Source organism: Leptonotus elevatus, chromosome 12 (genome assembly GCF_054856555.1).
Source record: "Leptonotus elevatus isolate MCC_2025b chromosome 12, RoL_Lele_1.0, whole genome shotgun sequence".
Classification (NCBI taxonomy): domain Eukaryota; kingdom Metazoa; phylum Chordata; class Actinopteri; order Syngnathiformes; family Syngnathidae; genus Leptonotus; species Leptonotus elevatus.
Genome location: NC_141250.1, coordinates 5,745,638 through 5,772,840, shown reverse-complemented (window position 1 = coordinate 5,772,840; position 27,203 = coordinate 5,745,638). Strand labels below are relative to the sequence as shown.

At 41.3% G+C, this 27,203-nt stretch overlaps 3 protein-coding genes across 4 annotated transcripts; 1 reads left to right on the top strand and 2 right to left on the bottom strand.

The window, feature by feature from the left end:
- Positions 1-601: 601 nt before the first annotated feature.
- Positions 602-16,850, bottom strand: armc8 (armadillo repeat containing 8). Its single transcript, XM_086091926.1, has 22 exons — positions 16,585-16,850; positions 16,072-16,148; positions 14,963-15,034; positions 14,190-14,332; positions 14,010-14,107; positions 13,830-13,922; positions 13,654-13,734; positions 11,301-11,376; positions 11,005-11,095; positions 10,877-10,937; positions 10,600-10,800; positions 10,433-10,528; positions 9,933-10,015; positions 6,263-6,344; positions 6,094-6,180; positions 4,235-4,327; positions 3,984-4,133; positions 3,727-3,822; positions 3,546-3,641; positions 1,349-1,421; positions 1,113-1,206; positions 602-1,047 (listed from the first exon to the last, which is right to left on the bottom strand). Exons 1-22 carry the CDS (start codon positions 16,627-16,629, stop codon positions 1,014-1,016), a joined length of 2,022 nt encoding a protein of 673 aa, XP_085948052.1. The 5' UTR covers positions 16,630-16,850; the 3' UTR covers positions 602-1,013.
- A 247-nt stretch (positions 16,851-17,097) lies between these two features.
- dbr1 (debranching RNA lariats 1) lies at positions 17,098-21,485 on the top strand. The gene is made up of 9 exons (XM_086091338.1): positions 17,098-17,244; positions 17,697-17,943; positions 18,027-18,151; positions 18,280-18,360; positions 18,439-18,524; positions 18,772-18,996; positions 19,079-19,156; positions 19,229-19,374; positions 20,595-21,485. Exons 2-9 carry the CDS (start codon positions 17,747-17,749, stop codon positions 21,271-21,273), a joined length of 1,617 nt encoding a protein of 538 aa, XP_085947464.1. The 5' UTR covers positions 17,098-17,244; positions 17,697-17,746; the 3' UTR covers positions 21,274-21,485.
- On the bottom strand, positions 21,264-27,111 carry rab5b (RAB5B, member RAS oncogene family). Of its 2 annotated transcripts, none has more exons than XM_086091340.1 (6): positions 26,992-27,111; positions 25,661-25,915; positions 25,427-25,578; positions 24,899-25,021; positions 22,883-22,976; positions 21,264-22,707 (listed from the first exon to the last, which is right to left on the bottom strand). In XM_086091340.1, the coding sequence occupies exons 2-6, from the start codon at positions 25,824-25,826 to the stop codon at positions 22,592-22,594; spliced, it is 651 nt and encodes a 216-aa protein (XP_085947466.1). In that variant the 5' UTR covers positions 25,827-25,915; positions 26,992-27,111; the 3' UTR covers positions 21,264-22,591. The 2 variants fall into 2 exon arrangements, with proteins under 2 accessions (XP_085947466.1, XP_085947465.1); XM_086091339.1 differs by having other exon boundaries at positions 25,661-25,920; positions 26,992-27,097.
- Positions 27,112-27,203: the final 92 nt, after the last annotated feature.

The window sequence follows — 27,203 nt, the reverse complement described above, 5'->3', positions numbered from 1 at the left end:
AGAAATTACATCGCGATTGTGTCAAAGGTAAGATTTCATCATTTATATGCCTAGAGTTAACTGTGGAAGGGCTTAAAATACCATGGTGTAGTCCCTTTAAATCAAAGTTGAAAATCTACACTTTAATCACGTTGGTTGTTTTATTTTAGACTTGAACTTAGAAGAATAAAGAAGCAGCACAAATGAGCTCTTTTGTGGGGACTGCATATATTTTCAGTGAGCACGTTCATCCCACCAGAGCATCAGTGAGGTGTGAAATGTCAGTGAACACTCCAGGGGAAGAAGGGGTGGCTAAAGGAAGAAGAACTTAAAACATGACGGCAAATATGTATCACACATAATGCTCATACTTGGCTGGTCTTTAGTGTCCACAAGGAGGAACGAGTCTCAATTGGATCATTTTCTTGTAAGACGCACAAAAGTACGTCTAAGTTTAACATAAATAAGAAAAAGGAGTGAAGATGCCACAGGGTTGAGTGTGTGATAGAACAATTCCTTCCACAGGCACACTGAAGACAAACATGAAATATTCATTTCTAAACATGACTGAAAACACAGAGGGCAAAATGGGGGAGGAAAAAAAAAACATTCCAAAAATAGATATTCTTATGCTCATATTTATATATATATATATATTTACGAGGTAAGTATACACAAGAATGAAAACATCCACATTTCAAAATAGCTGTTTCCTTTCCCTCTAAAGGTGTCCGTTGATTTGAGGAGAAAAAGAAGGAAAAGCGCTCTCTTCAATTACAAATGTAAAAATAACAGAAAAAAGACTTGTCATCCAGTTTTCTCAATAAGTCGAGTCCATGACAAGCAAAATGTCACACCAAAAAGCTCCAAGCTTCACAAAAAACCGTCTCCAAACAGTCAAGGGAAGTCATGTCTTTAGAAGAAAAACGTTTCTTGAAAAGGTGCCTTTGTGCAACTCAAAAAGCTTCCGCCATTCAACCAAACAAAAACAGCAGGCGTCCTCCCCGAGTAATGCTTGTGAAGCCCCCCAGTGGTCATGCCAGGTACTGCTGCATGGCTGTCTTTGCCCTGTTGGGACATCATGTGTTGTTTTATTGTGTTGACGCTAGCTGGAGGTGAGCTGAGGTTCTTACCTGTCGCTGAGGTTGGCGTCACAGGCTTGTGAGAGTTTGTGCAACATGTCTACAAAGCCCAACTCCCTCAGCTTGTCCTGGCGCTCCTGAGAACCTATTGCAACAAAGTAGCATGAGGGTGGGTGTGCTTCTTCTAATATTTTACACAACTTTATTTTTTTGCAAAATCATCAAAATTTGTAAGCACTCATTATTGATTGATCCCAATAGGATCCTTGTGACGTGTGCTGTTTTACCATCTTCCTCGTTCCAAATGAGATTAGAAATGCAGAAGGTGGCGGCGAGCTGCAGTCTCACATTAGAGTGACCCTAAGGGTAACAAATAAGTCAAACGCTTCAAAATTTGCAACTGAGCCAGACAATCACTTATCGTTAAGGCCTGCGCACGAGGTGCTGTATTATTCTTGAGCCAAATGAATCTCATTAAAAGAACCACTTTTACATAAGGTACACAACACAGAGATGGGAGTAAGTCATTGTTTTGCAAGTCTCGTCTTTTCCCTCAAGTCCCAAGTCAAGATTGACAAGTCTCAAGCGATTCTTAAGTCCTACACTTTGAGTTTCAAGTCCTTTCGAGTCATTCTAACAATATTGTCGATTATTTTTATTTCAAGTGAGTATCCAAGTAGGAGTGAGGGACTCAGGGAGTGAACCCAGAGTGGTGCAACCAATTGCCGTGTTTGCAATGTGCTACCAGTGAGTTTACAGTCTCATTACCTACGCAGCTAGTAACGATAATTAGCCGATAAACAACTGACATTAGCTTACTTACCGTTCTTTGTGCAACTTCAGATTTTGAACGAAGTTTGAAGTTGTTGCCTCTCTGTCAGTGATCTAATCTTAGACATATTTCAAATTCATTGTTGACCACCTCATAGTTTTTGTACCCAAACAACTAGTGATGCAACGGATCACAAAAGTCACGGATCAGATTGTTTTTCCAAAAAATAAATAACATGAAATCAGATAGAACTTTGTCTTAATTTATTTTATAAAATACTTTTACCATAAAATAAAAAAATATATATATAAACTCAAAATGTCAAATATGGCCATTAGAATTTAGGAACACAAACTTTAAGTGCAATATAAGACAAGATACAATTATTTTATACATGGTCCATGTATAAAAAAAACCAAGGTATCCTCCCTTACGTTATATTGCACTTGTAATGCCCTCGACGTTGTGTTCCTAAAATCCAAATGGCCATATTGGACATTTTGAATGTTTTTATTTTTTTTTAAAGCTAGTGTTTTATAAAATAATTATAAATGAAGGCAAAGTTATATTTATTATTTTTTTTCAAATAATGCAAAATACATCCAAGTACAATTTAAGGCACATTCCCTTTGTTTAAACATGGAGAGTGGATTACAAAGTAGCATAGGTCCACAATATTGAAAATAATAAGAAAAGCAAGCGTGCCAAACAATAGCTGTCAAACTACTGTTGCAAGCCAGGCACCCCATGCTAACGCTAACAGCTAGCCACTAGCCACAAACGCCGGAGACTTGTACCGTATCATAAAATGACGGCGTAATTAACTTGTGGTTTCTTCGCGTCCTAAATTAACTATTTAATATACTTATGATAACATTGGTAGAAAATATGTAATTTCAATAAAACCGTCAAAAATGCAAGCCAAAATGTCAAAAGGAAATCAACTACGCGTTCACGCCACCATACAGGCAGACTTCAAAGTAAAATCCGCCAAGGCTGTTGCATTGGTGTCAATGTATTATTTGGTCAGCTTTATTTTGAAGTTAGCCTTAGCGTAGGCGGCGTGTGTTTGCAGCTTCCCTGACATGTCTGAATGACAGTGCTGTTGTGCCAGCCCAGCTCGCACACATACCGAGACGGAACTTAATCATTAACATACATTTAAATATTTTTGTTTTGGTGGAATAAGAAAGTATTTTCAAGTTAAAGGGCTCAAGTCCAAGTGAAGTCACCAGTCATTGTTGTTAAAGTCCAAGTCGAGTTGCAAGTCTTTTAACATTTTGCCAAGTCGAGTCTAAAGTCGTCAAATTCATGACTAGTCTGACTCGATCGAGTCCAAGTCACATGACTCAAGTCCACACCTCTGGCTAGCCATGTTTATAATGAGTAGACTCAAAAAACATGGTCTTAAACCCTCATTCCTGAAAATCACAAAGTATCATTTTAGGACTATATCTGCTGTTTCCAGGCATCCTGTAAAAACAAACTTGCCCAAGAGATTTTGTCTATTACTCCCAAATTTGAACCTTGTATACGAGACAAGTGGGCTACGCTACTTTGCATAAAATGTGGGTCATATTTATTGTGTTTCATGAAATACAAAACTCCAATCGGTCAAAGCTAGACCAAATGTTATGATGAAAGTCCCACCCTGAATGCACCTCCCTACTGTCCGCAGCGTCATTTACCACGATTCATAGAATTAGGCCTACCATGTAGTATTTGATTTTCTGCAGCATGTCATCATTGGTCATGATGAGTTCCTTGGCCGTGTTGCCATCAGCGATGTTAGCCAGAATGCACAGTGTCTGGTCAATGAAATGGTTGTAATACACATCAGTCACAAAAACGGTACATCCCATAAACATCAAGAAACTTTCAGGCTCCTCTCACCTGCTCTTTGACCTCCACGTTGTGCTCAGCCTCCAGAATGAGCGTGACGGCCTGCATGATCTGCTTTCCATGAGAACTCATGATCTGGTCGATGTGCTGACAGCGAAGAAACATGCTGATGATGCAACATGCTGGCTTTGATATGATCATTAGGAAATACAAAAATCTTTTGCTGCTATTAAAAATGTGTTATCGTGACAGGTTTAACGATGGGTCAAAAAAGATGAGTGCTGTCTGAGTGATTTGTGTGCTCTCACAGGGCGTGTTGACAGGAGATTCCGCAGCAAACCGAGCGTCTTCATCAGCACATTGCCGTCAGGATCGGACAGTAGGCGAAAAAGCTGCTCTGTACCCAAACATTGAACGATCTCCACCTTCACCTTCTGGTCTGCCTGGAACGCCATGTTCTGTGTATAAGGGCACGGACACACACGTACAGGGTCAACCTCTAATTCAACTGTCTCCAGTGATTTGAGCTCGGAGTGTGTTCCGAGGAGACGTTTCTCACCATTAGGGCCCAGATCCCGTTGACACGAAGTGCAGGACTCTCACTCTGGGTCAGACTGCATAGTAGTTCTATGACGCCTGATTCAAGGATGGGCTGCACATATGCAAACACAACACATGGATATTTAACTACAATTTCACTTAGTGGAGCATTCGGTGCACACATTCAATCAATTCTAAACGTCCTTCAAAATAACAACCAAACAGCATGGCAGAAGTTAATGTCGACTACAAAATTAGTTGGAACTGTCAGACAGAGAAAGCATTTTTCACCACAGTTACATTTGCGGGGTCTAATGGGTTATTCATCCATTACCAAAGACTGGTAAACTTCTTGAATTTCAACAAAAAGAACAGTAGCTGTGGTGTTTAGTCACGTGGACTTGGCATCAAGCGTTTCCAGTTGCTCCAAAATGCTGCTGCCCTGCTCCTAACTGGAGCTCATAAGAGGGAGCAAATAACTCCAATTCTGGCCTCCCTTCACTGGCTCTCTGTACACTTTAGAGCTCAATTCAAGGTTATTTTATTTGTTTTAAAATCTTTAAATAGTCTCTGAGCTCCTCCACGCCTACGCACCTGCCAGGTGCCTCAGGTCAGCAGATCAGACACTACTGGATCCCAGGACTAAGCGGCGTCTCAAAGGGGATCGAGCATTTTCGTCGCTGGTCCCTATCTTTGAATGAACTCCTGCTATAAACGATACAGGCAAGCCCTCCAAACCTCCATTTTTCTTGGGTTCTAAAATAAACAGTGGCCCGAGCACTATGTGACTATAGGTGCGTTTCCATTACCCTCAGTTTTGTGCAAAAGCAAGCTGGTAATGGAAACACCTGATTTTAGAAAAAACACTCAAATATCGCAAAAATGTTTTTACGCTCTCATGAGGTGGTTTTTGAGACGTGTCGAAATAAAAGTATTTTGCAAAAGTGTAATCGAAACACTTTTTGCGCATTCCCTGTAGTCATGTGACCCCCGCCCAGCACGGAGGAAAGGAAGTACGGGGCCACTCGCTTTCGTGTCGGAGCTGCCTCTGGAGGGGATTAACATGTCTTTTTAAGCACAAAGCGATTCAGTTATGGAGCCAAGGCGTTCAACGCTCGTCCCATATCGTTGCACGAGAAATGGCCATTGCCCATGGCAACAAGCAAACGAGCAACATACGGCGCACGTCGTCGTTGAAATCCATCCGTCTGCTCCATAACACAAGTTATAACTGCGCACGCACACACAACACCAACACCAATTTGCCCGAACCCGCCCGATGAGGGGAGGGAGATGTTTTTAAAGTAATATTAACGACTCCGGGCGTCTGTCTTCCGTAAACATCATGAGCACCTCCTACAGAACTGCGAGATCCCGCGAGACGGGACATTACGAGAATTGCGCCTCCGAAGCGAAACGTTCTTCCATGGAAACACCGGTAAGTCGAAATTGTATTTTATCGAAATAGTACAATATCGTTTTTATTTTTGCGAAAAACTGCAATGGAAACGCAGCTATTTTTGGGCCAAGTTCACTGAAGCGGGCCAGTACAAATTTCATACAGGAATAGGAGAAAAATCAATATGAACTTGAATTTTTAATAGTCAATATTTTAAGTTATATCCAATAATATAACTCAGTCATCATTGTTTTTTTTAAACAAAAACAAGAAAAATATTTTCTTACAGGTTTAAATAATACAGCAAAAAAAGCTAAATAAGGAAAACGTATTGCATTATATCATGAATATGACCCAAAAGTGCCACCACCCAAATAGTAATAATATAAGGCTTAACGTAAGACCCTGAAGAGCGTTTTGAAAAATACAATGTGTGTGTGTGTGGGTGTGTGTGTGTGTGTGGGTGTGTGGGTGTTTACCTCTTTACTGGGTGAGAACTCCAGCAGTAGGTTGCATAGTGTGGAAGACGCCATGACCAAGACTTCATCAGGTGCGTTTTGCAACAGCTGCATTGAAATAAGCACAACCAGCAGATAGAAACATTTTACATTTTCTTATGGATTCAAATTTATAATTGCTTCCATTAACCTTCATGAGGGGTTTCCACACAGCGTGATCGTGGAAGCTTGTCCTCAGTTGCTGCACTGACCGAGAGAGACTATGTAGACATCTGAAACAAGAACATGATACAGTACACAGTATATAGTAAGTGTAACACCATGTATTATTTAATAACTAAGGAGAGAATTATAATTTCTTCTTCTTCTTCTTTTCCTTTCGGCTTTTCCCTTTAGGGGTCGCCACAGCGAATCAGTTTGCTTCCATCTAACCCTGTCCTCTGCATCCTCTGCTCTCACACAAACTACCTTCATGTCCTCTTTAACTACATCCATAAACCTCCTCTTTGGTCTTCCTCTAGACCTTCTGCCTGACATTTGGAAACTCAGCATCCTTCTGCCAATATACTCACTATGTCTCCTCTGGACATGTCCAAACCATCTCAGTCTGGCCTCTCTGATTTTATCTCCACAGCCTCTAACATGTGCTGTCCCTCTGATGTACTTGTTCCTGATTCTATCCATCCTGGTCACTCCCAAAGAGAACCTCAGCATCTTCATCTCTGCCACCTCCAGCTCTGCCTCCTGTCTTTTCCTCAGTGGCACTGTCTCCAGACCAAACAACATTGCTGCTCTCTCAACCAGGTTTTAGAAACCTTTCCTTTCATTTTAGCTGAAACTCTTCTATCACACCTGACACTTTTCTCCACCCGTTCCAGCATGCCTTCACACGCTTCTTCACTTATTTTCCACACTCTCCATTGCTCTGGACTGTTGACCCTAAATACTTAAACTCCTCCACCTTCTTGGTCTCTTCTCCCTGTAACCTCACTCTTCCACTTGGGTCCCCATTCACACACAGATACTCCGTCTTGCTACGACTAACCTTCATTCCCCTCCTTTCCAGGGCAAACCTTCACGCCTCTAGCTTCTCCTCCACCTGTTCCCTGCTCTCACTCCAGATCACAATATCATCGGCAAACATCATAGTCCATGGAGATTCCTGTCTAACCTCGTCTGTCATCCTGCCCATTACCATAGTGAACAAAAAAATCCCACCTCCACTTTGAACTCCTCCGTCACGCCTACAACACACATCACCACTGTCTTACAGTACTCATACATATCCTGCACCACTTCAACATACTTCTCTGCTACTCCAGATTTCTTCATACAAAACCACAGTTCTCTCTGGGCACCCAGTCATAAGCTTTCTTCAGATCTACAAAGACATAATGCAGCTCATTCTGACCTACTCTGTACTTCTCTATCAACATCCTCAAAGCAAATACTGCATCTGTGGTACTCTTTTTTTTTTTGGCATGAAACCATAGCGCTGCTCACAAATATTCACCTCTGCCCTCAGTCTAGTTTCAACTACTCTTTCCCATAGCTTCATTGTGTGGCTCATCAGCTTTATTCCTCTGTAGTTGCCACAACTCTGCACGTCTCCCTTGTTCTTAAAAATGGGCACCAACACACTTCTCCATTTCTCAGGCATCTTTTCACTATCTAAGATCCTGTTGAACCACCCAGTCAACAATTCTACTGCTACTTCTCTTAGACACTTCCATACCTCCACAGGTATATCATCAGGACCGAGTGCCTTTCCACACTTCATCCTCTTCAATGTCCTTCTCACTTCATCCTTACTAATCTTTGCTACTTTCTGGTCCACAACAGTCAACTCTTCTACTCTTCGTTCTTTCTCATTTTCCTCAATCATCAACTCTTCAAAGTACTCTTTCCATCTTCCCATCACAGTACTGGCATCTGTCGACACACTTCCATCCTATCTTTTATTATCCTAACCTGTTGCACGTCCTTCCCATCTCTGTCTCTTTGCCTTGCCAACCTGTATAGACCAGTCTCTCCCTCCTGTCCAACCGAGCATACAAGTCATCATTGTTTGGCCTTTGCCACTTCTACTTTCACCCTACGCTGCATTTCCCTGTACTCCTGTCTACTTTCTTCAGTCCTCTCAGTGTCCCACTTCTTCTTAGCTAACCACTTTCTCTGGATCCACTTCTGCACCTCCTCATTCCACCATCAAGTCTCCTTATCTCCTTTCCTTCCAGATAACACACCAAGACTGTCCTACCCGTCTCCCTGATCACATTTGCTGTAGTTATCCAGTCATTTGGAAGCACATCCTTCTCAACTCCTTCCTAAAAGTCATACAACACTCTTCCTTTTTCAGCTTCCACCATTTCGTCCACTGCTCTGCCGTCTTTGTCTTCCTCACCACCAGTCATCCCATACACTACCGTCCTATACAGTCTGGCTACACTCTCACCTACCACTACTTTGCAGTTGCTGATCTCCTTCAGATGACACCGTCTACACAAGATGTAGTCTACCTGTGGACTCCTACCTCCACTCTTGTTGGTCACCCTATGTTCCTGCCTCTTCTGGAAGAAAGTATTCACGATAGCCATTTCCATTCTTTTTGCAAAGTCAACCACCATCTGTCCTTCTGCGTTCCTCTCCTGGATTCCAAACTTGCCCATCACCCGTTTCCTGCACCAACGTGTCCATTGAAGTCTGCACCAATGACAACTCTTTCACTTCAAGGGATGCTCTGCATCATTTCATCATGGTCCAACCAAAAGTTGTCCTTCTCCAGCTCACATTCTACCTGTGGCGCATACCCACTACTAACATTGATCATCACACCTTCGATTCCTAGCTTCAGGCTCATCGCTCTATCTGACATTCTTTTTACCTCCAGGACGTTTCTAACAAACTCCTCCACAATAACTCCACCTTCCTCCTCTGCATCATGTCAACCAGCTCTCTACCTTTTCATGTCATAGTTCCAACATTCTTTTTGTCATTATCAAGGGAACAGGATTTATTCCCACGTTGTCAAGTACAATTTAAATGTCCAGACTTCATTTGTTCTGTTTACAGTGGCATCAGATCACCATCCATCCAACCATCCATCCGGGGTTGGGTTACGGGGGCAGCAGCTTTAGGAGGGAAGCCCAGACTTCCCTATCCCCAGCCACTTACACCAGCTCTTCTGGCGGGATCCCAAGGCGTTCCCAGGCCAGCCGGGAGACATAGTCTCTCCAGCGTGTCCTGGGTCGTCCCCGGGGCCTCCCGCCAGATCACCATCAGGGGAAAAAACCCCAAAACCACACACACACACACATTCACTGGACACATTAGAGGGGCATTTCTTACATTGAACGACCCATAAAGGGATGCAATTCAGAATGCAAGCAATTTTTTCAAAATCTTTTTTACCTTTAGAACAGTTATTTATGTATTTGAACCCTTGTATAACAGTTACAAAAAACGTTATGCCTGTATGCTTTAATGATCTCCACAGATTACATATTCAAGAGTAAAAATTAAGGGGGAAAGTCTAGCCCAAAAAATTGTTTTCTGAGCAACTGTGATGTCAATTTCAGTGGACAATAAGTGGAAAAATGGCCGCCCACTGAGATGTATAAAAATGGGTGGATTTTGCTACTTAACTCATATTCTACAAACACAATATTAATCAGAATGCCGTGTTTATACTAGTGGGGGTGCATACAACATATTGTAAAGTTTTGGGTTGATTTCCACTTCTAATTTTTTATCTTGAATATCACCTCTGGAGATCTACAGGTTCTACCTCCCAACCCTAATGAGGATGGATCAAACAACTTCACAGTCCAACAATTATACATGTTCAAATATGTCCTCACCTGACAGCCGCCAAGCGAACTTTAATGCTGGACTCTGACAGGCCGCTGACTATCCTGTCCATCATGTTCTCTGTCTCTGTGATCTTGACAAAGACACACAAAGGTAAAGAATGAATACACATGCATACAAATATTCAATTAAAGCTTATGAGTAGGGACGGAACCCTGCCGCAAATATAAAAAATCTGCGCATAATAAAAAAAAAAATTAACAGCGGCCTTTTTTTTTTATAGCTACCACAAGCATGCTGAAAGGAACTAATTTAGTCTGAATTAAACTCAACTTACTTCAACATAGTTTGTTGGCACAAAGATACCACAAAATGGTGGTTTTATCCAAATTAAGATCCTCAATCTACTACATTATAGCTCCTTGCCACCAATTTGGTATGTAGTCAGGTAATGTAGTCATACTTTGTAAAACAAATGAGATAATTTGTGAATGCTGAAGCACTAATGTGTGGTGGCCAATTGTATTTAGAAACAGCATGAATGGCAAACCTTCTTGCGGATGTCCTCGTCATTGGAGCCCAGCGAGGCGTACAGTTTGAAAGCCGCTTGCCTCAGCTCGTGTGCGTGCTTAAGGTCGTGGTCCAACTGCACAGACAGCGAATAGTCAAATACAAACATGTCAAACGTGGGTAAAAGTCCCAACTATAGCGACCAACCCTCTTGATGTCGGCGATGGCCGACACGGAGCTGGGGTACTTGAAGTAGTCGGCCAACATGGCCACCAGGTGGTCTGTGGTGCTTGCGATCCGTTGCAACTCCACATCGGGCTCCATGAGGAAGGCCAGCGTCTCGGCTCCCTCCACCCGCTCCTCCAGCAGGTGGTCCTTGCTGCACATGCGCACCAGGCACGGCAGTGTCTGCACCAGCAGGAAAGGCACATAGTCATACACATATACGTCAAAACGTATAAACGAACGAAGATTAAAACAGCACCTTTAGGACAATGCAGCTGTCATCCGTCCTGATGGCGCCTGCACGACACATGTACGTGAGACTGCAGCAGAAAGAGCGCATGTCAAAAATGATGAAAGCAGAATTTAACAAAGCTACAATCCGCTCACCATTTGGCTGCCGTTAGCTGCATTTCAATGGACTGATCCCTTTGCATCATTCGGACAAATACCTGAGAGAGCAGCTCACCTTCCACCAGCACTGCAAGCACACACATTTTTTTTCAAGGTGATGATTTCTGGTAAAAGCTGGGTACACAAGCAGGCTGTTTTTTTTTTTAACATAGCTATTTTTTTTTAAATGAAAGTAAAAAGAAAAGAAAAAAAGAGTTCACATTTACATTTGACTTGATTGTGTTAATATGCGTGTACCCCACTTAACGAGTACTACAGACTAAAACACTCACCATTCACCAACATCATGGACACCTGAGTGTTCTCATAGGCCAGCACTGAGAAACATTTTAATGCCTGCATACGCACCTGGAAGGACAATATGGAGGTTAACATCTGTTTGTTTGCATCTGTATTTGGTCAGCATGATATTCAAGCTAACGTTCATAGGTGGTTTTAATGACCCTACTGAAATCAGTCGTGTTGAAATTTTAAAAATGATTAGGGGTGTAAATATCTCCAAGCAAGACGATTCGATACGCATCTTGATACACGAGGTGCGATCCGATACAAGAACGGTTCGATTTTAAAATGGAACGATTCAATTCGGTTCAGTAGGATTACAATTCGATTGGTTCAATTTGGTGTAGCGCTGCAATGATTATTTGATTACTCAACAATTGTCAAATTAATTTACAATTATTTTGATACTACATTAATCATTTGAATATAGTTTATTTTAAATTGATCTAAATCTCGTAATTTGCACATTTGCAAACAACTGCTTTTATTTTGTAAAACAGCGATCAACATTTTCACATATGTAATGTTCTGACATGTTACAGACCAAATTAGTAACTATCAGTCTTTTAAAATGCTGTTTTAACATGCATCTGCCTAATAAAATACTCCACTCGTAAGTCATAACTACTACTGAATATTTTTCAAAGAGCCATCTTACTTAATGTAAACTTCTTGTTTTAGTTATCATCACCATGCATCATGATCAGTCAGTCTGGCCCTTCAACACTACTATGGATTAGGTCGTCCGATGCAGTGTTTCCCAACCAGGAGTATGTGTGCAGATTGGAGGGGGTAAATAAAAAAAACTCAGGTGACTGATGAAAATAAAATTAAACTGCTATACTATCACTTTTAGTATTATTCTTGATCAGTGTTTTGTTTAATGCCTGTTTAAAGGGGACTACTGAAAAGGCGCTCCAATTTTTGGTGGTAAATGTGATAAGAATTATATATAAAAAAGGCAGGTTTATGCTCTATTTTTTGATTCATTGACATACCAACAACTAGAATGAAGGATGGAAGGCTAGTAGTTGATTAGGTATTGTAAACAGAAGTGACTAGATGGACAATTGATTGTAATTACAGTAATTTCTGGACTACAAGCCGCACCTGACTATAAGCCGCGCTAGCTAAATTTGGGGAATACTTGAGTTTGTTACACATATAAGCCGCAGGTGTTTTTAATGTTACCACACCGGGTTCCCGCTACTTTCTTTTCCATAATGAGGCCACAAAGTGTCTCGCTCTTGTTCTCTCTCATATTGTATTTGGGCTCACTTGGTTTGGTTTGCTCTGCCTGACGCTCTTGCGCTTCCTTTAGTGTGTGCCCCCTTGTGATCTGATGGATAAGCTGCACTTTTGTATTAGCCGCAGGGTCGAATGCAAGTTAAAAAAGTAGTGGCTTGTAGTCCAGAAATTACTGTAAGTAAAAAAAAAAAGAGAAAAAAAAGTGATGTCACACCAATCATTCTTAATGTATGTCAGCTTTTATCGATTGATATAAAACCTACATTATTTAGATATTTGCAATTATTAACATTTAATGCATTGATGGACTTTTTTTCTAAGTTTGAAATGTCCAAGTGCATTTGAACGCACCCTAATGGCTCTTCGAACCCTGTCATCGTTTACGCTCCAGTTAGTGGCTAATTGCTAATGCCGGAGAAATGTGCCGTATCATACTACATACTAATTAACTCGCAGTTTCTTAGCGTCCTTATTTAGCAGTTAAATATGATTCCGGGTTGGCGTTGTGTTGAGTAGTAATCGAAGAGGACGAGTCAAGCTATTTCCTTGAGCTGCGACGCCCACCACGTGCTGTGAGGATTTTCAAACTCAAAGTCAATTAGATTGATGTCAAAGTATTAGTTGGAAGGCTTTTATTTTGAAGTTGGCCTTAGCAGCGCCAACTGGACTGCTTTGTTTCTTTTTAGCAGCTGTATCAGCGACGTAAAACCGATTTATAATGTCTTGACCGGACCATCGGCCGGTTCACGCTATTTTTAGACCAATTAATTAGTCCGTCTGCCGGTGCACTCGCATCGTTTAAATCAAAACCGGATTTCCGGTTCAAATCGTTTTTTGTTACACCCCTAAATTTTTTATAAAATAGTTATGTCTGATACCACTTTTTTTCAGATTGATATCAGTACTCAACTCATAAGGGCTCACTGATACCAAGTAACCAATATCACTAGCACTTATGATAGAGGCAATTTCTAATAAACCAATGAACAATAATTTTAAGGAAATACCTTTTGTTTATTACTTAATTATGGGATGTAGTAAATTCAAAAGGATACCATAAACAAAACAAACATTGCTGTTAAGATGGCCACTTACCTTAAAAGAGGGCGATATTAGCAAAGGGGCGATGCTCTGAATGGCGCCGTGGTTAAACAGAACGGTTTGGTGCTCTGGAGTCTGAACACAAACCACCAACACATCAATCAAAAATGTCTTGTCTTGGCTGTTTCCTTGAGTCTTCAGATCGCCTGTGAGCCAATACCAACAAATACCTTACAACAGTGGGAGAAGATCTGCGTCGTGTACTCCTGCGTCCTATGTGAGTGGCTCAGCAGAGACATTAAATGGGGGATCACAGTGGGATCCTGCAGGTAATAAAACAAAAAAAAGTTTGGGGTTGTTTTGGGTGTGGGGGTTAACGTTTTGGCTTAAAAAGTAGTAAGTAATCCTACAGTGTATAGCAGCTGTACTGGAGTGACGGGACTGATGAAGACCGTTCTGAGACAACGAAGACAAGCCTCAATGAAAATCAGGTCAGGACACAAGAGACCTGCAAGCAACAAAAAAGACGTTCACCACTAACGATGATGACGACGACATTTCCCTACATCGGAGGGCACTTGTGCCCTAACCTTGAAGAAGGGCGGGGATGATGTGGCAGTCCACCAGGGACTTGATATTGTTCTCTGTGCCCATGGCTAGGCTGCCCAGCACCACCGCACATTCTGTCCTCAGCTCCAGGCTGGAGGAGCTCTGCTGCAGAAGGTACAGTAACCTAGGCACACACACAAATATACTTTTAAAGGCTTCTGTTTGACTTCTCTATATTTTCAGAAACGTGGACATGACTAATGACAACAATGTAAATGGTGGTTGTCAGTATTATGTTTGTAATAAACCAATCTGTGCCAAATTTCTGTAAAGAGTTCAACGAGTTCTGATTAATTTATTGGAGCCAAATACAGTCACCTTAACACAAGTGAATGGAAGAGTTGGCCGGAGACCCCCGGCTCAAGATGGTGGGAGTTCTGCACTCCTAAACCAGCCAAGGCTCCCTCTAGTGGTTATTTATCTCTATGTGTACGTTTGTTAGCCAGAGCTAGTCTGTAGTGTAAATCTGTGATAGCAAAGGCACAACATGAAAATATGAGCACCAGTTTCTGGCTGTTGATAGCGCCAGAGTGCCACTACACAACAGCGGCCAATTCTGGGCCTAACAGACTTTGACAACCGCTGGACACTATGTTTTGTCCGTTAAATCTAAAATCCATTAAATCGAGGTTCAACAGTAATTGGCTTTTTTTTGTGCTTGGTCTTTCAGATGTTATGTTTTGCTTTTTAATAAGAATGGTACAAGAACAGAAGAGGAGGAAGAAAGCTAAAAGGTGAAAAGAGGGGCGCGTACCTTGGCACTGCTCCCAGGACGATCAAATTGGCTTTCTGCTTATTGTTGCCAATTACGGCATTCTTCATGTCACTGTGGAGACAAACACAATGTACAAGGAGATGAGCGCATGACAACAGTGTTAATGGAGATTTTACGTTGGTTAGACTTGTTTTGATGCACAGGAAAAGACACAAGCAAAATTTAAAAACACATTTACGCAATGCAATTGTGCAACGTGTTTTTGCTGCATGAGTATGATCATTAATACGTTTCCGGTGTTCTGCAAGCGGGCCAAACATTATCAAATGGCAGGCGGCTGGTGGAAAAGTACAGATGACTGGAGGGTGTAACCAGAGCCAGTCTCTTCTCTTCAGAGGTTAAAAATAAAAACGGAAAGCAAATTCACATTGAGAAATTTAGTTCTGAAACACAACATCATTGGAGGTTCCAAAAGCAAGAAAAATAGCAACTTAATTAATCTTTGAATTCTACTTTAAAGGCTTTTCGAACGTGATGTCGAACAGTCGCTAATCAGGTATTTTTGCTTGAGAAGGACGCAGAGATGAATGTGAATGAAATTGGTTTGTCACCTTAATTGATTTAAATTCATTCATTTTCCAAACCACTTATACCCACTAGGATCATGGGCATGCTGGAGCCTATCCCAGCTATCTTTGGGGGGCAGGCGAGGTACACCTTGACCTGGTTGCCAGCCAATCGCAGTAATTTAATTTGTCTTTTGAATTTATAAAAGCTCTGCTTTGGTAAGTGAGGTAAACCCAAAAGAGGCTGAGAACGCCAGGCTCAAGCTAATTTTTCAACAATTATTTCCAGCCACACTCGCAAAGAGAAAAAAGAGTGGTAGCTGGAGCAATCACACACGAAGAGGTTGGTGATTATTTGCAAACACAGCATTTCCCAAGATGCGAATGTTCTACATTAATTTGGTGTATGAGCAGTCTATTGTGAATATAGGTTTTTGCAAACCATTAGATTTTGGTGTATTTACATTAAAAGCGACTAGTCAAATCATCTCGACTTTCATAATATTAGTATTGACTTAATCAAGTCATGCAACCAGTAGTTTGAATTAAAACTCCACATTTGTTGACAGCAATTGAACATACATGACTCCCTGCAGCACTTTCTGTGGGTCGGGGTCGAACAGTCGGTCCACATAATGGCGACTCGTGGCAGTGACTTCCTACAATAGAACAAGAAAACACACAAATGAATAGAAACAGTTGTTACGAACTCGTAGCAGGTTAGCCGCTAACTCATTCCGGGCGACACTGACAGCTCGTCAAACGCTCGTTTCGCTTCACATTAGTCAACCGGGCGTGAAGACACGGTAGAACGCAGTTTTAACTTCAAGTGTTCTCATCGTTCCCGCCTGTCCGTGCGAGCAAAATGTTTGAAACGAGTGCTCACTTTCTGGTAAACGCCACAATAGGCGGACCGCTAACATCGCTACATGTTGCAGAGCCATTGACTTAGCCTTTGTGCTAACAGGGGGCATACAGTCGTTCTAGTTTGACAACAACGTATTTATGTCAACTAATTGATCTTCCTAAATTACAACAGAAAGGGGCACAGTGGCAATAAAAACTACTATTTGAATTGATAAGAATGACACTCACAGACAGCACACTGACGCGGAGAGGGGCCTCCAACAAGCACGCCATCTCACGTCCCCCGATCGAGCGCCCCAATCGGCGCAACACTTTGCAGACACTCCGCCCCCCAGAGCAGCTTTAGGCGGCCTCTTTAAAATAAATGCAGTTAAATGAATCAAGTCTTAGTTTGTACTTTTAATTGTTTTAAATGTGAGGTGTACCACCCAGCGGCACAAATCTGGGCTTCAAAGTAACACCGCTAACTTGGCGTGCTGTCTGACAGGCAGGCAGTGGATTTGTCAGTCAAGTAAACATAAGCGTGACGTAGGATGGTTCTTATGAAGTAAATTCGTCACATTAAACTGCACAACAGAACAGAAAACAGAGAGACTATAAAAACACGCATGAACGTGCATCCAAATAATATATACGCATAAATAATATATATATATTTTTAATCCAAAATGGCTTCTAATAATAAGTGTTGAATCTGCCCTGACGAACAAAATAGTAGGTGACTGTTTTTGACCTGCGCATGCGTACTGGCATGTGAACGCAGGGTGGGAAATTTCGTTGCACATTTGTCCAGTTTTACAGCAAAACATGAACTTGTTCGTCACGATTTGGGGGGCTTACGGCGTGTAAAAGTAACCAGGCGTCCTCTTTAGCCCCTCGCACCTCTCCGTAAGTAGTGATTTAAAAAAAAATGCTTAAAAGAACAATAATTTAAATAGCTTGTGTTCGTCGCCAGTGTGCTACTGTGCTCATGAATGGCGATATCGACTCGAAATGATTCACAAAAACAAACAAACATTGGGCTGATGTTGGACATTTTTGGAGTAAAGTAAAGCCAAAGGTTATTAGCAACGTATTGGATTATATCAATGTTGTATATACATAAAACAAAACATATTGTTTACTGAATTTGTATAATGTATTTACTCTCTGATTGATTCGAACTGCGGTTTCAATGCAGGCGTTGTGTAGAGCAGAAACGAGTGAACTTTGATTATCTGGGGAATTAAGCTTTTTAAAAATTCCAAAACATACAGAATGGATGAATGGAATGCGGTGCCAGTTCACCAATTCGTATGTTTAGCTCAACTTCCCAAGCTGACCATGTCGTCTTTCTTTAGGCAGCAAAGGAGTTGAGATCGAATCTAGAGCGCCTCTGCTGGTTGCAGCCATGAAGATTGCAGTGGAGGGCTGTTGCCATGGCGAGCTGGACAAGATCTACGATACCATCGCCTACCTGGAAAAGAAGGAAGGCGTCAAAGTGGACCTGCTGCTTTGCTGCGGCGATTTCCAGGCTGTGCGCAACGAAGGCGACCTCAAGTGCATGGCGGTGCCTGCCAAGTACCGAACCATGCAAACTTTTTACAAGTCAGTGCCTCTTTGCATTTCTTCATCTTTAGTTTTTTAGTCACAACTTGCAGGCCTATTTTGCAACAAAACATTTGTTACAGGTACTATTCTGGAGAAAAGAAGGCTCCAATTCTTACCATCTTCATCGGCGGTAACCATGAGGCCTCCAATCACCTGCAGGAGCTTTCTTATGGAGGCTGGGTGGCTCCTAATATATATTATTTGGGTAGGGACCATCTGACAATACACAGTGTCATGTCAACATGACAAAAAAAAAGCGCCATAATCTGAAGTTCATAAGTAATCATTCTTTAACATCCTGTTGTATCTGCAACTCTCCGACCTCATCTGCAGGTTACGCTGGGGTCATCCGCTACAGAGGGGTCAGAATTGGCGGCATTTCGGGCATCTTCAAGTCACATGACTACAGAAGAGGTGAGTTCACTGTCAAACTGGACACTATACTACACGCCGCAAAGCAGTGTGTTCATCAGGTGTGTTGGCCTGTTGCAGGTCATCACGAATTCCCGCCGTACAACCCCGAAACCCTGAGAAGCGTCTATCACGTGCGGAATATTGAGGTGTTCAAACTAAAGCAGGTAATCATCAAACAGGTCATCAGAGGTCTTTAATTTGATGGAAGTGGACTTGTTCGTTTGATTATGTAATACAAACATTACTTGAGTGTTATTTGCCATGCAAAATGGATGCCATGCTTTTTCTCAAACTGAAGGGGAAGATGCAGACTATTTGCTCCACTCTGAGAAGTTTTTGTTTTCAAATACACACTCGTCAATCAAAAGAATGAATTCCAACTATAATGTCCATTCCCAAATTCCAATCAAGATTCGCATGCCCGTCGACATTTTCCTGAGCCACGACTGGCCTCGCGGTATCTGTCATCACGGGCCCACAGAGGAGCTGCTGCGTAAGAAGAAGTTTCTGCGGCAGGACGTCGAGTCCAACTCTCTTGGGAGTCCCGCCTCCGCCGAGCTCCTGGAGCACCTTCAGCCTACCTACTGGTTCTCGGCGCATCTTCACGTCAAATTTGCTGCTCTGAAGAAGCATCCAGTAAGACTGACCGTTAACCCGAGACTGCTTAAATCCTTGTTCACGTTATTTTTCATTAGATGTCTTTCCTTCACGGTTAAAGCCTAAACCCAACGCCGTCCCGCGAGTCACCAAGTTCCTGTCGCTGGATAAATGTCTGCCCCATCGGGAATTCTTGCAGGTAAGGGAGCGTCGTGTTACATGTCAGTCAAAAGACGGTCGCTCTAAATTGACACGCACGCCTTTGTCATAGATCCTGGACGTACCAGAAAGGGCCGGTTCATCCGACGATCTTGAATATGACCCCGAGTGGCTCGCCATCCTGAAGGCCACCGACGATCTGCAGAGGATCGCCCCTCATCCCTGGAACCCTCCAGAGAATAATGGACTGCACGAACGGTACACTATGAATAGGCTTCACTGTATTATTTACTGTACATTTATTAAAGAGGAAGTCAACCCCCCAAAAATGTATTGACAACAATATGTTCTATGCAGTCCCACTAGTCTAAATATGGTATTCTGGTTAATATTATGTTAGTGGAATATGAGTTAAGTAGCAAAATCCGGCAGTTTTTATCAATATCAGAAGGTGGCCATTTTGCCACTTGCTGTTGACTGAAGATGACATCACAGTTGCTCAGGGCTCAGGCAACAACCAATCACAGCTCACTTGTTTTCTGAAGCTGAAGTTAGCTGAGCCCTGAGCAACTATGATGTCATCTTCAGTCGACTGCAATCGGCAAACTGGCCGCTCCCTGAGATGGATAAAAACGGCTAGATTTTGCTTCATAACTCATATTCCACAAATGTAATATTAATCAGATTGTCATGTTTATATAACATATTAGGGGTGTTAAAAAAATCGATTCGGCAATATATCGCGATATTACAGCACACAATTCTCGTATCGATTCATATGCAGCCGAATAGATTTTTAAAAGATGAATTTTTGATGGATATATTTAACAAAATGTCTTACTTCGGGTTAGGTTTCACACTTTAAGCATGGAAGAATGTTAAATTAATGGAACAATAAGCCATAATATTTTATTTCAATGCCGTTCAAACATGAAACTGGTTCCAACCTGTTTGTTAAATACAGTGGCTCACAGTTCACATAAGCCTGAAGTACATTTTCATACAAATCTTACAGTGTACATGTACAAGTTTACTGATTAGTATTTCCTAAATTTTAGTTTAAAAAATCGCAATCATTGACTTATCGATTCTTATCAAGATTAATCGGTATTGAATCGAATCGTGACCTATGAATCGTGATACAGATCGAATCGCAGGGTACTAGGCAATTCACACCTCTATAACATATTATTGTCAAGAAATGTTTATGGTTGACTTCCCCTTTAACACATTTATTAAACTGCCTGTCATAAATAAGAAATATAGCTCGAAAAATTTAACTCTCATCATAAAATTTTTGATGCAGACTCTTTCGATTTGAGTGGGGGTGCACTCTATTGGAACTATTTTAACAACCGAGGAATCATTCAGAGCTATTGTTTAACTTATATTTTGTCAAAATCCTCTGATTTCAGCTTCTCAACAGTAATGATCTGATTTCTGTAGTCCTGAAGATAACTGTTGTCATCATCCACTAGGTGGGACTTTACGGTTTCTGAAGATGCGCTGATGAAGGTGGTGGAGCAGCTCAGCGGCGAGCTCGCCATCCCAGACAACTTCAGTCGTACCGTGCCGCCCTACGACCCAAGCAACCCTCAGTACCACGCTGCCCCCAGTTACCACGCCAACCCCCAGACCACAGAGCTGTGCGCCACCCTGGGCCTCACCGAGCTCTACACCAAAGCGGGCCAGGCCGGCAACACGAGCGGTGCTCAAGACGGCGGCGCCGAGGAGGAAGACGACGCTCAGAGCGGCGACGAGCCCAGCGAGTACCCAACTGACATTTCGGGCGCGTCAAACTCCTTCAATCCCGATGAGATCACCATAGAGGATGAGTGGGAGGAAGAGGAGGGTGAGGAAGAGCCCAAAAGCAGCGCCAATCTAAAACCACCTGCCGCAGGCATGGTCCTGCCCCCGCCCAAATCTCAAGTGTTGCCCATTCCCATGTCCCCCTTCATGGACCTGCCTCCCCCACAACACTCCACACCAGCTGTCCCTCGTCTTCTTCCTCCAAGCAACGTGGAGGCAGAGGGTGAGCGCCTCCTCAAACGGACCAGCGACGAAGCAGGTGATGCGGGAAACCAGACTACCACACCACGTATCAAACGCAGGAACCAATTAATCTATGCCACAGTGGAGGACGAGTGTGATGAATAGCTGAAAAAATAAGTTTTATTATTCATTTCCTGTCTTTTAATGGAGAGAAAATACAAGGGAAATCATGTTTTCCTTTTTAAAACAAATATATTTAAATTTTTTTAAATTGTTTGAAACACTCGTAATTTTTTTTGTAAATGTCATTTTGCGACAGCACAAATTCAAATTTGTTGTAATTTAGATTAAAATATCCTTTTTGTACAATCTCTCAACAGGAAGCGTCAATGTCCTCTTTCATTCCTCATTAATTCCCAATGCATTTACATAATCATACCATTTTTAATTACAGTATTTGAATGGGTTTCCAACAGTGCAAACACAATTTAAGTCCAAATTGAAACACAGTGAGTTCAAAATTAACACATTGCTAGTTACAATTTATCAATATGAATTAATTTTTTTAGGTTATTCTTTCAAGAATGCTCACATTTGAGTTTTGATGAGAAGCCACAGGTATACAACATTATTTTAGAAATGCTTACTTGTAATAGGCAAAAACCTAAAACAAAAATAATCTTAATTCTTACATTTTGCTGTTTGCGTCTGTAGTGTTAAACCACATTGACGCCACATCTGATTCAGATTTGACAGCAATTTTCATTTATCACAGATAACCTAATTCAACACATTTATACACATTTTTTATCAATGTCATCAGGTTGTTTATGTAGAATTTTATTACATTTGCTTTCATTTTCATCAACCATAAGATACACACATACACCTACTCCAATCCCCTCAACACTAAATTCTTTCATTTCCTGTTTTCATTCCATCCTTTGACAAAACTGAAAACGTCTTCCATCAGGAATCAGCCCTTCCTGTGCTCTCTGCTACACACATGGAATCATTGGCAAATACGACTTTTTATGTCAGCATACACATTGTGGCTCATGCCTTTATTGTTGCTATGTGTGAGAGCAATAAGCATGTATTTTGCTTTGTACCTTAGGACATGTATGGAGTCTTGACATAAATACGAAAACACAGAAACTGTGTTGGTTAGTTTTCGGACCCACAGGACCAGACAGATGAAGCATGTCAAGCACATGGTAGCCTCATTTATTTTACCTCATCATATTGCTTTCTTCTTTGCTTGTTGGCTTTGTACAATTGTAAGTTATCGGACAGGAGTCAAGCTGAAATGAAACAAGGCAGAATATACACAATTTGTGTCCTCCATTTTGCTGTTGCATTCCCTCTTCCCAGCTGGCTTGATTCACTGATGAGGATGATCATTGGAAATGGTTGGCTCAGGGAGAAGGGGTACTTTTGGGCTGGGTTTGTAGTGGTCGAACATGAAGGGGGTGTGCGTGATCTAGTTCCCGCCGCAGCAAGCTCTGGTGGAGTGGGCGTCAGGGTCCTGAAGGTTGACCCCTCGATGTCGTGCAGCGTGTGTTGGGTTTTGGGTGTCTGTTTTTGGCATCTTTTTGGCTGCAGGAACACAATTATTAACAGACAGATCAAGGCAATCAGTTGTAATGGCATCCTGTTAAACTTGTACTGGGATTTAAAAGTAAGGATTTTCAAATTGAAGTAACTATAATGATGTGTACGATTGAATTTCGTAGACTGCAGAGGAGATTGCAAGAGATAAAGAGCAACTCACCGATGGCCAGGAAAAGCTCGTTGACGTTCATGGCCGTCTTGGCCGAGGTTTCCATGAAGAGCAAACCCGTGTCGTCTGTGTACGTCTGCGCTTCCTTCGCCGCCGAAAAGAAACATTAGGCAAAAAACATCAAGTTCAACAATTTGGAGCTCAGTCTTTTGCTTTTTTTTTTTTAATGCCACCACAGAATAGTACTATGGGGGGCCAAAACTGTCCAAATTTAAAATGAAAAATCAAAACAAATATATATATATATATATATATATATATAAAAATAAATGAAAATTAAAAAAAAAAGATATAAAAATATAATTCCAAAATTGTATTTAAAAAACATACATAAATGGCAATAAAAATAATTTTAATATATATATATATATATATATATATATATATATATATATATATATATATATATATATATATATATATATATATATATATATATATATAGTTGTTTTTATTAAATAAATTCAATTTTTTTTAATAAACATGGAAATAAATATGAAAATAAATACAATTAAATATCAATCAATAAATAAAAACACTGTTCTCACATTTATTTATTTCATGCTGCAGATGCCCTGTCAGCACGAAAGGTTACTCAAATGAGGGGGCGGTCCTAAGCGTGTCTTGGTTTGAACGCCATTGCAAACTGCCTTTCAATGGTCGAGTGAGGGGGTTGAGCGTTTTTATTTATTGATATTTATTTCCACATTTATGTTTATATTTATTTTAGTTTTTGAATCTCATTTTGTATTTATTTTTACTTGTATTTACTTGTGTGTGTGTGTGTATGTATATATATATATATATATATATATGGTTTTTTTCATTTATAGTTTTTGTATTTAATTTTTGAATTATATTTTTAATATCTGTTTTTATTTTATTTATTTACTTTAAAAAATATATAAATATTATTTATTTATGTATTCATTCATTTATTTATTTATTTTTAATTTTGTCAGTTTTGGTCCTCCATAGGGTACCAGTAATGGTACCACTGAATCAGAAATGGTACTTATTAATATAGGAAACTGTTAATTTACTCATTGCAGTACAGGAAATACAATTCATTTCATTTCAATTACTAACAAAATCACATTTATTCCAACAACCAAGAATCACTTTTCCCTCTCCATTTTGCATCTGTTTGGCATTGTCAAAGGAGGAGTACCGTAGTTTTCCTTCATTTTAGTTGCCTGTCACAGTGGATAACTTGTTTGTACACATGAAAATAATGTCAAAACTTGAAACATGGTATGTTATGTATAATGAAGGTGACTACTTCATCTCGGAACATACGAATTTATATTTATTTTATATAGTGAAGGTTGTTTTGAAATTAGAACATTTTAGGAATTAAGGAATGTATGTTCCACTTTTGAGGTTCCACTGTATATTTAAATGCAGATATCGACATAATTTTGTTATGTATTGATTTTTGTCACTGTCACAAGTTACAGTTAGAATATAGTTACTGAAGTAATAGTTTGAATGGTATTACAGACTACAGTGCCTCCTACTGGTCCAAATCTGTAGCAGGATATTCATCCACAATTAATGAAATTCAATACGAGAACTATCCATCCATCCATTTTCTTAACCGCTTGACCTCACAAGGGTCGCGGGGGGCGCTGGAGCCTATCCCAGCTGGCTTCGGGCAGTAGGCGGGATACACCCTGAACTGGTCGCCAGCCAATCACAGGGCACTCAGAGACAAACAACCATCCACGAACAACCATCCACACTCACAATCACACCTAGGGACAATTTAGAGTGTTCAATTAGCCATGCATATCTTTGGAATGTGGGAGGAAACCGGAGTACTCGGAGAAAACCCAGGCAAGCACGGGGAGAGAATGCAAACTCCACCCAGGAAGGCCGAAGCCCGGACTCGATCTCACGTCCTCTGCACTGGGAGGCGGACATGCTAACCAGTCACCACCGTGCTGCTACGAGAACTATATCATCAATATTTGCATTTGGGGGTGGGGGGGGGTGGGTGCTTACCTCATACTCTACTAGCCTCTTCTCTGCCAGGTCTGCCTTGTTGCCCGCCAAAGCAATGACAATGTTGGGACTGGCCTGCCTCTGCAGCTCCTTCACCCAGGCCTTGGCCCTCTCAAAGGTTTCCTGTGCACGCCAACAAAACACACACACACACACGCTGGATGATGACATAGCACAAGGCGCTATGTAATATATACAGTGGACTCATTGACCACTTTATTAGTTGCACATCTACTCTTGTAGCCAAAACGCACAGCAGTAACTCGCTGCAATAAGGTGAGTAGGCATTATTTTGTGCTTTATCTTTTGACTAAGAACGGCCAAACTAGAAGACTTGGCATCTCTGCACTTGTAAGACAATAAAGAAAATGACTTTGGTGATTGTTTCACTGTTTTTTTTTTTATACTTGTCTGAAAGTTATTAAATGTTAAACTATTTTGAGTTTTTATAAAGTTGAACGTTTGTTCCTGTATAAGATTCATTTATTAAGTTCCCGTATCAATGGAATCCATGTGTGTGTTGCATACCGGCTTGGTGATGTCAAAAACCACAATGGCAGCCTGAGCTCCTCTGTAGTACATGGGTGCCAGGCTGTGGTATCGCTCCTGTCCTGCTGTGTCCCAGATCTCAAATTTGACAGTGGTGTCATCTAAGCACACTGACTGGGCCAGGAATGCAGCTGCGAAATACAAATATTAATTTTTCCAAATGTGAATGACACACAGACAATTTTTTTTTATCCCATTCCTCGCAGCGCTCACCTCCTATGGTGGTCTCCTGAAACTCGTCAAACTGTCCCTTGACGAAGCGCAGCACCAGGCTGGACTTGCCCACCGCCATATCGCCCAGCAGCACCAGCTTGAACTGGCAGATCTTGGTCTGCGGCAGCACGCCGTTGGAGCGGCCGCCACTCCCTCTGGAGCTCATAGCGACCCGTGTGAGGGTGCCGTCGGGGGAAGGACGCTTGTCGCTATGCCTCCGACCTGTGCGCTCGAGCCTCGCTGATGATATCCTGACTGCTCTTTGACAGATTAGATGAGGGTCATTGCGGAGTCTTGAACACTTAAGATCGCTAAATTAACAACTCTAATTGAACTAGATAAACTGTCTTTCATATTAACTCAAGGTCCATTTGCCTTTTAGGCTGGATATGAGATTCAAACGCATATCCTCAGAACTGTGAGGCAGACTTGCTAACCATGAGGCTGGACTGCCCCATTGCAGGACTAAAAAAGGTGTATTCTATTTTGTTGTAAAGATGGCAGAAGGTGTGAATTAATGACAACAAACATGATTCCCATCCATTTATTCTGACTTCCAATAGGGCTGTGTGAAAAATATTGATATTATGATGTTATAATGGCAAGCCATGTATTGGGTACTTGGGACTGCAATGGGGACTTACTCTGACAGCTAGCTGACCTTGTAATACATTTAATTTCAGGGGGAAAAAAAGACCCATTGCCAATATAATTTAAGTTGCAACAACCAGCATTACTGAATTTGAAGGCTCTGCAATCTGAAAGCAGATTTGACCTGAACTCTTTTCCAGTTACATTTATGTAAATGTGTTTTTATTATAATACGTAACATTTATCTCTTTATTGTCGAAAAATATACAATAAATTGCATCATGACTGGACACCAGTTTGCCACATGACAGCATTTACATATGCAAATATATCACTTTGCTTAACTGTGTGGGTGAAGTTTATTTGACAGACGTCTGAAATTACCATTTAACAAACTGACATTTCCAAACAATGCGAACAGATTATTAGAGATAAGTTTCTCCTGTTTTAGCGAACAATGCCGAACACATTTCACCGCAGCCTTGTCCACGTCGAACAATACACCCTGAGGGCCAACGTTTCATTAGCTTCCTTGTTTATTCCCGTGATGACGCCATCAGATGTTATCGTTTCTTTGTCGCTAGCATGACACCGCTATGTATGTTCACTTCAGCTTGGACGTCAGAAAGAGGCCACATGGCTAAAGAGCTCAAATATTCGACAGCGATTTCATAACATAATGACAGCTTTCCTGCTTGAATCTTACGATCAAGACTGTGAGAGTACACAAAGACACTTACCCTAAATAGTATCGCTTCCCCTGTCTGTTGACTTCAATGTAGCAACATCAGCTGGTTGAAGCCAAACGCTTCCTGTTGGGGGAAACGCGCATGCGCACGGCCTGTCTGCCGCATTATCAAGCAAGCTAGAGATGCATGACGAAATGATGCATTTATGGTCACAACAAATAAATGACTAATTGTCATACAGTAGGACTTTTTTTTTAGGGCAA

Bases quoted from the DNA above. Each gene is read 5' to 3' on its own strand.
- armc8 (XM_086091926.1), bottom strand. From the start codon at position 16,629: ATGGCGTGCTTGTTGGAGGCCCCTCTCCGCGTCAGTGTGCTGTCT. The intron at 13,923-14,009 runs GTAGGATTACTT...TATTACCTGCAG, and splicing joins CAGTACAGCTGCTATACACT to GATCCCACTGTGATCCCCCA. The intron at 4,328-6,093 runs GTAAACACCCAC...GCATATGTGCAG, and splicing joins AGTTCTCACCCAGTAAAGAG to CCCATCCTTGAATCAGGCGT.
- dbr1 (XM_086091338.1), top strand. From the start codon at position 17,747: ATGAAGATTGCAGTGGAGGGCTGTTGCCATGGCGAGCTGGACAAGATC. The intron at 18,361-18,438 runs GTGAGTTCACTG...GGCCTGTTGCAG, and splicing joins GTCACATGACTACAGAAGAG to GTCATCACGAATTCCCGCCG. The intron at 18,997-19,078 runs GTAAGACTGACC...TCACGGTTAAAG, and splicing joins CTGCTCTGAAGAAGCATCCA to CCTAAACCCAACGCCGTCCC.
- rab5b (XM_086091340.1), bottom strand. From the start codon at position 25,826: ATGAGCTCCAGAGGGAGTGGCGGCCGCTCCAACGGCGTGCTGCCGCAG. The intron at 25,579-25,660 runs GTGAGCGCTGCG...TGTATTTCGCAG, and splicing joins TCAGGAGACCACCATAGGAG to CTGCATTCCTGGCCCAGTCA. The intron at 22,708-22,882 runs GTGAGTTGCTCT...GTGTTCCTGCAG, and splicing joins CGAGCTTTTCCTGGCCATCG to CCAAAAAGATGCCAAAAACA.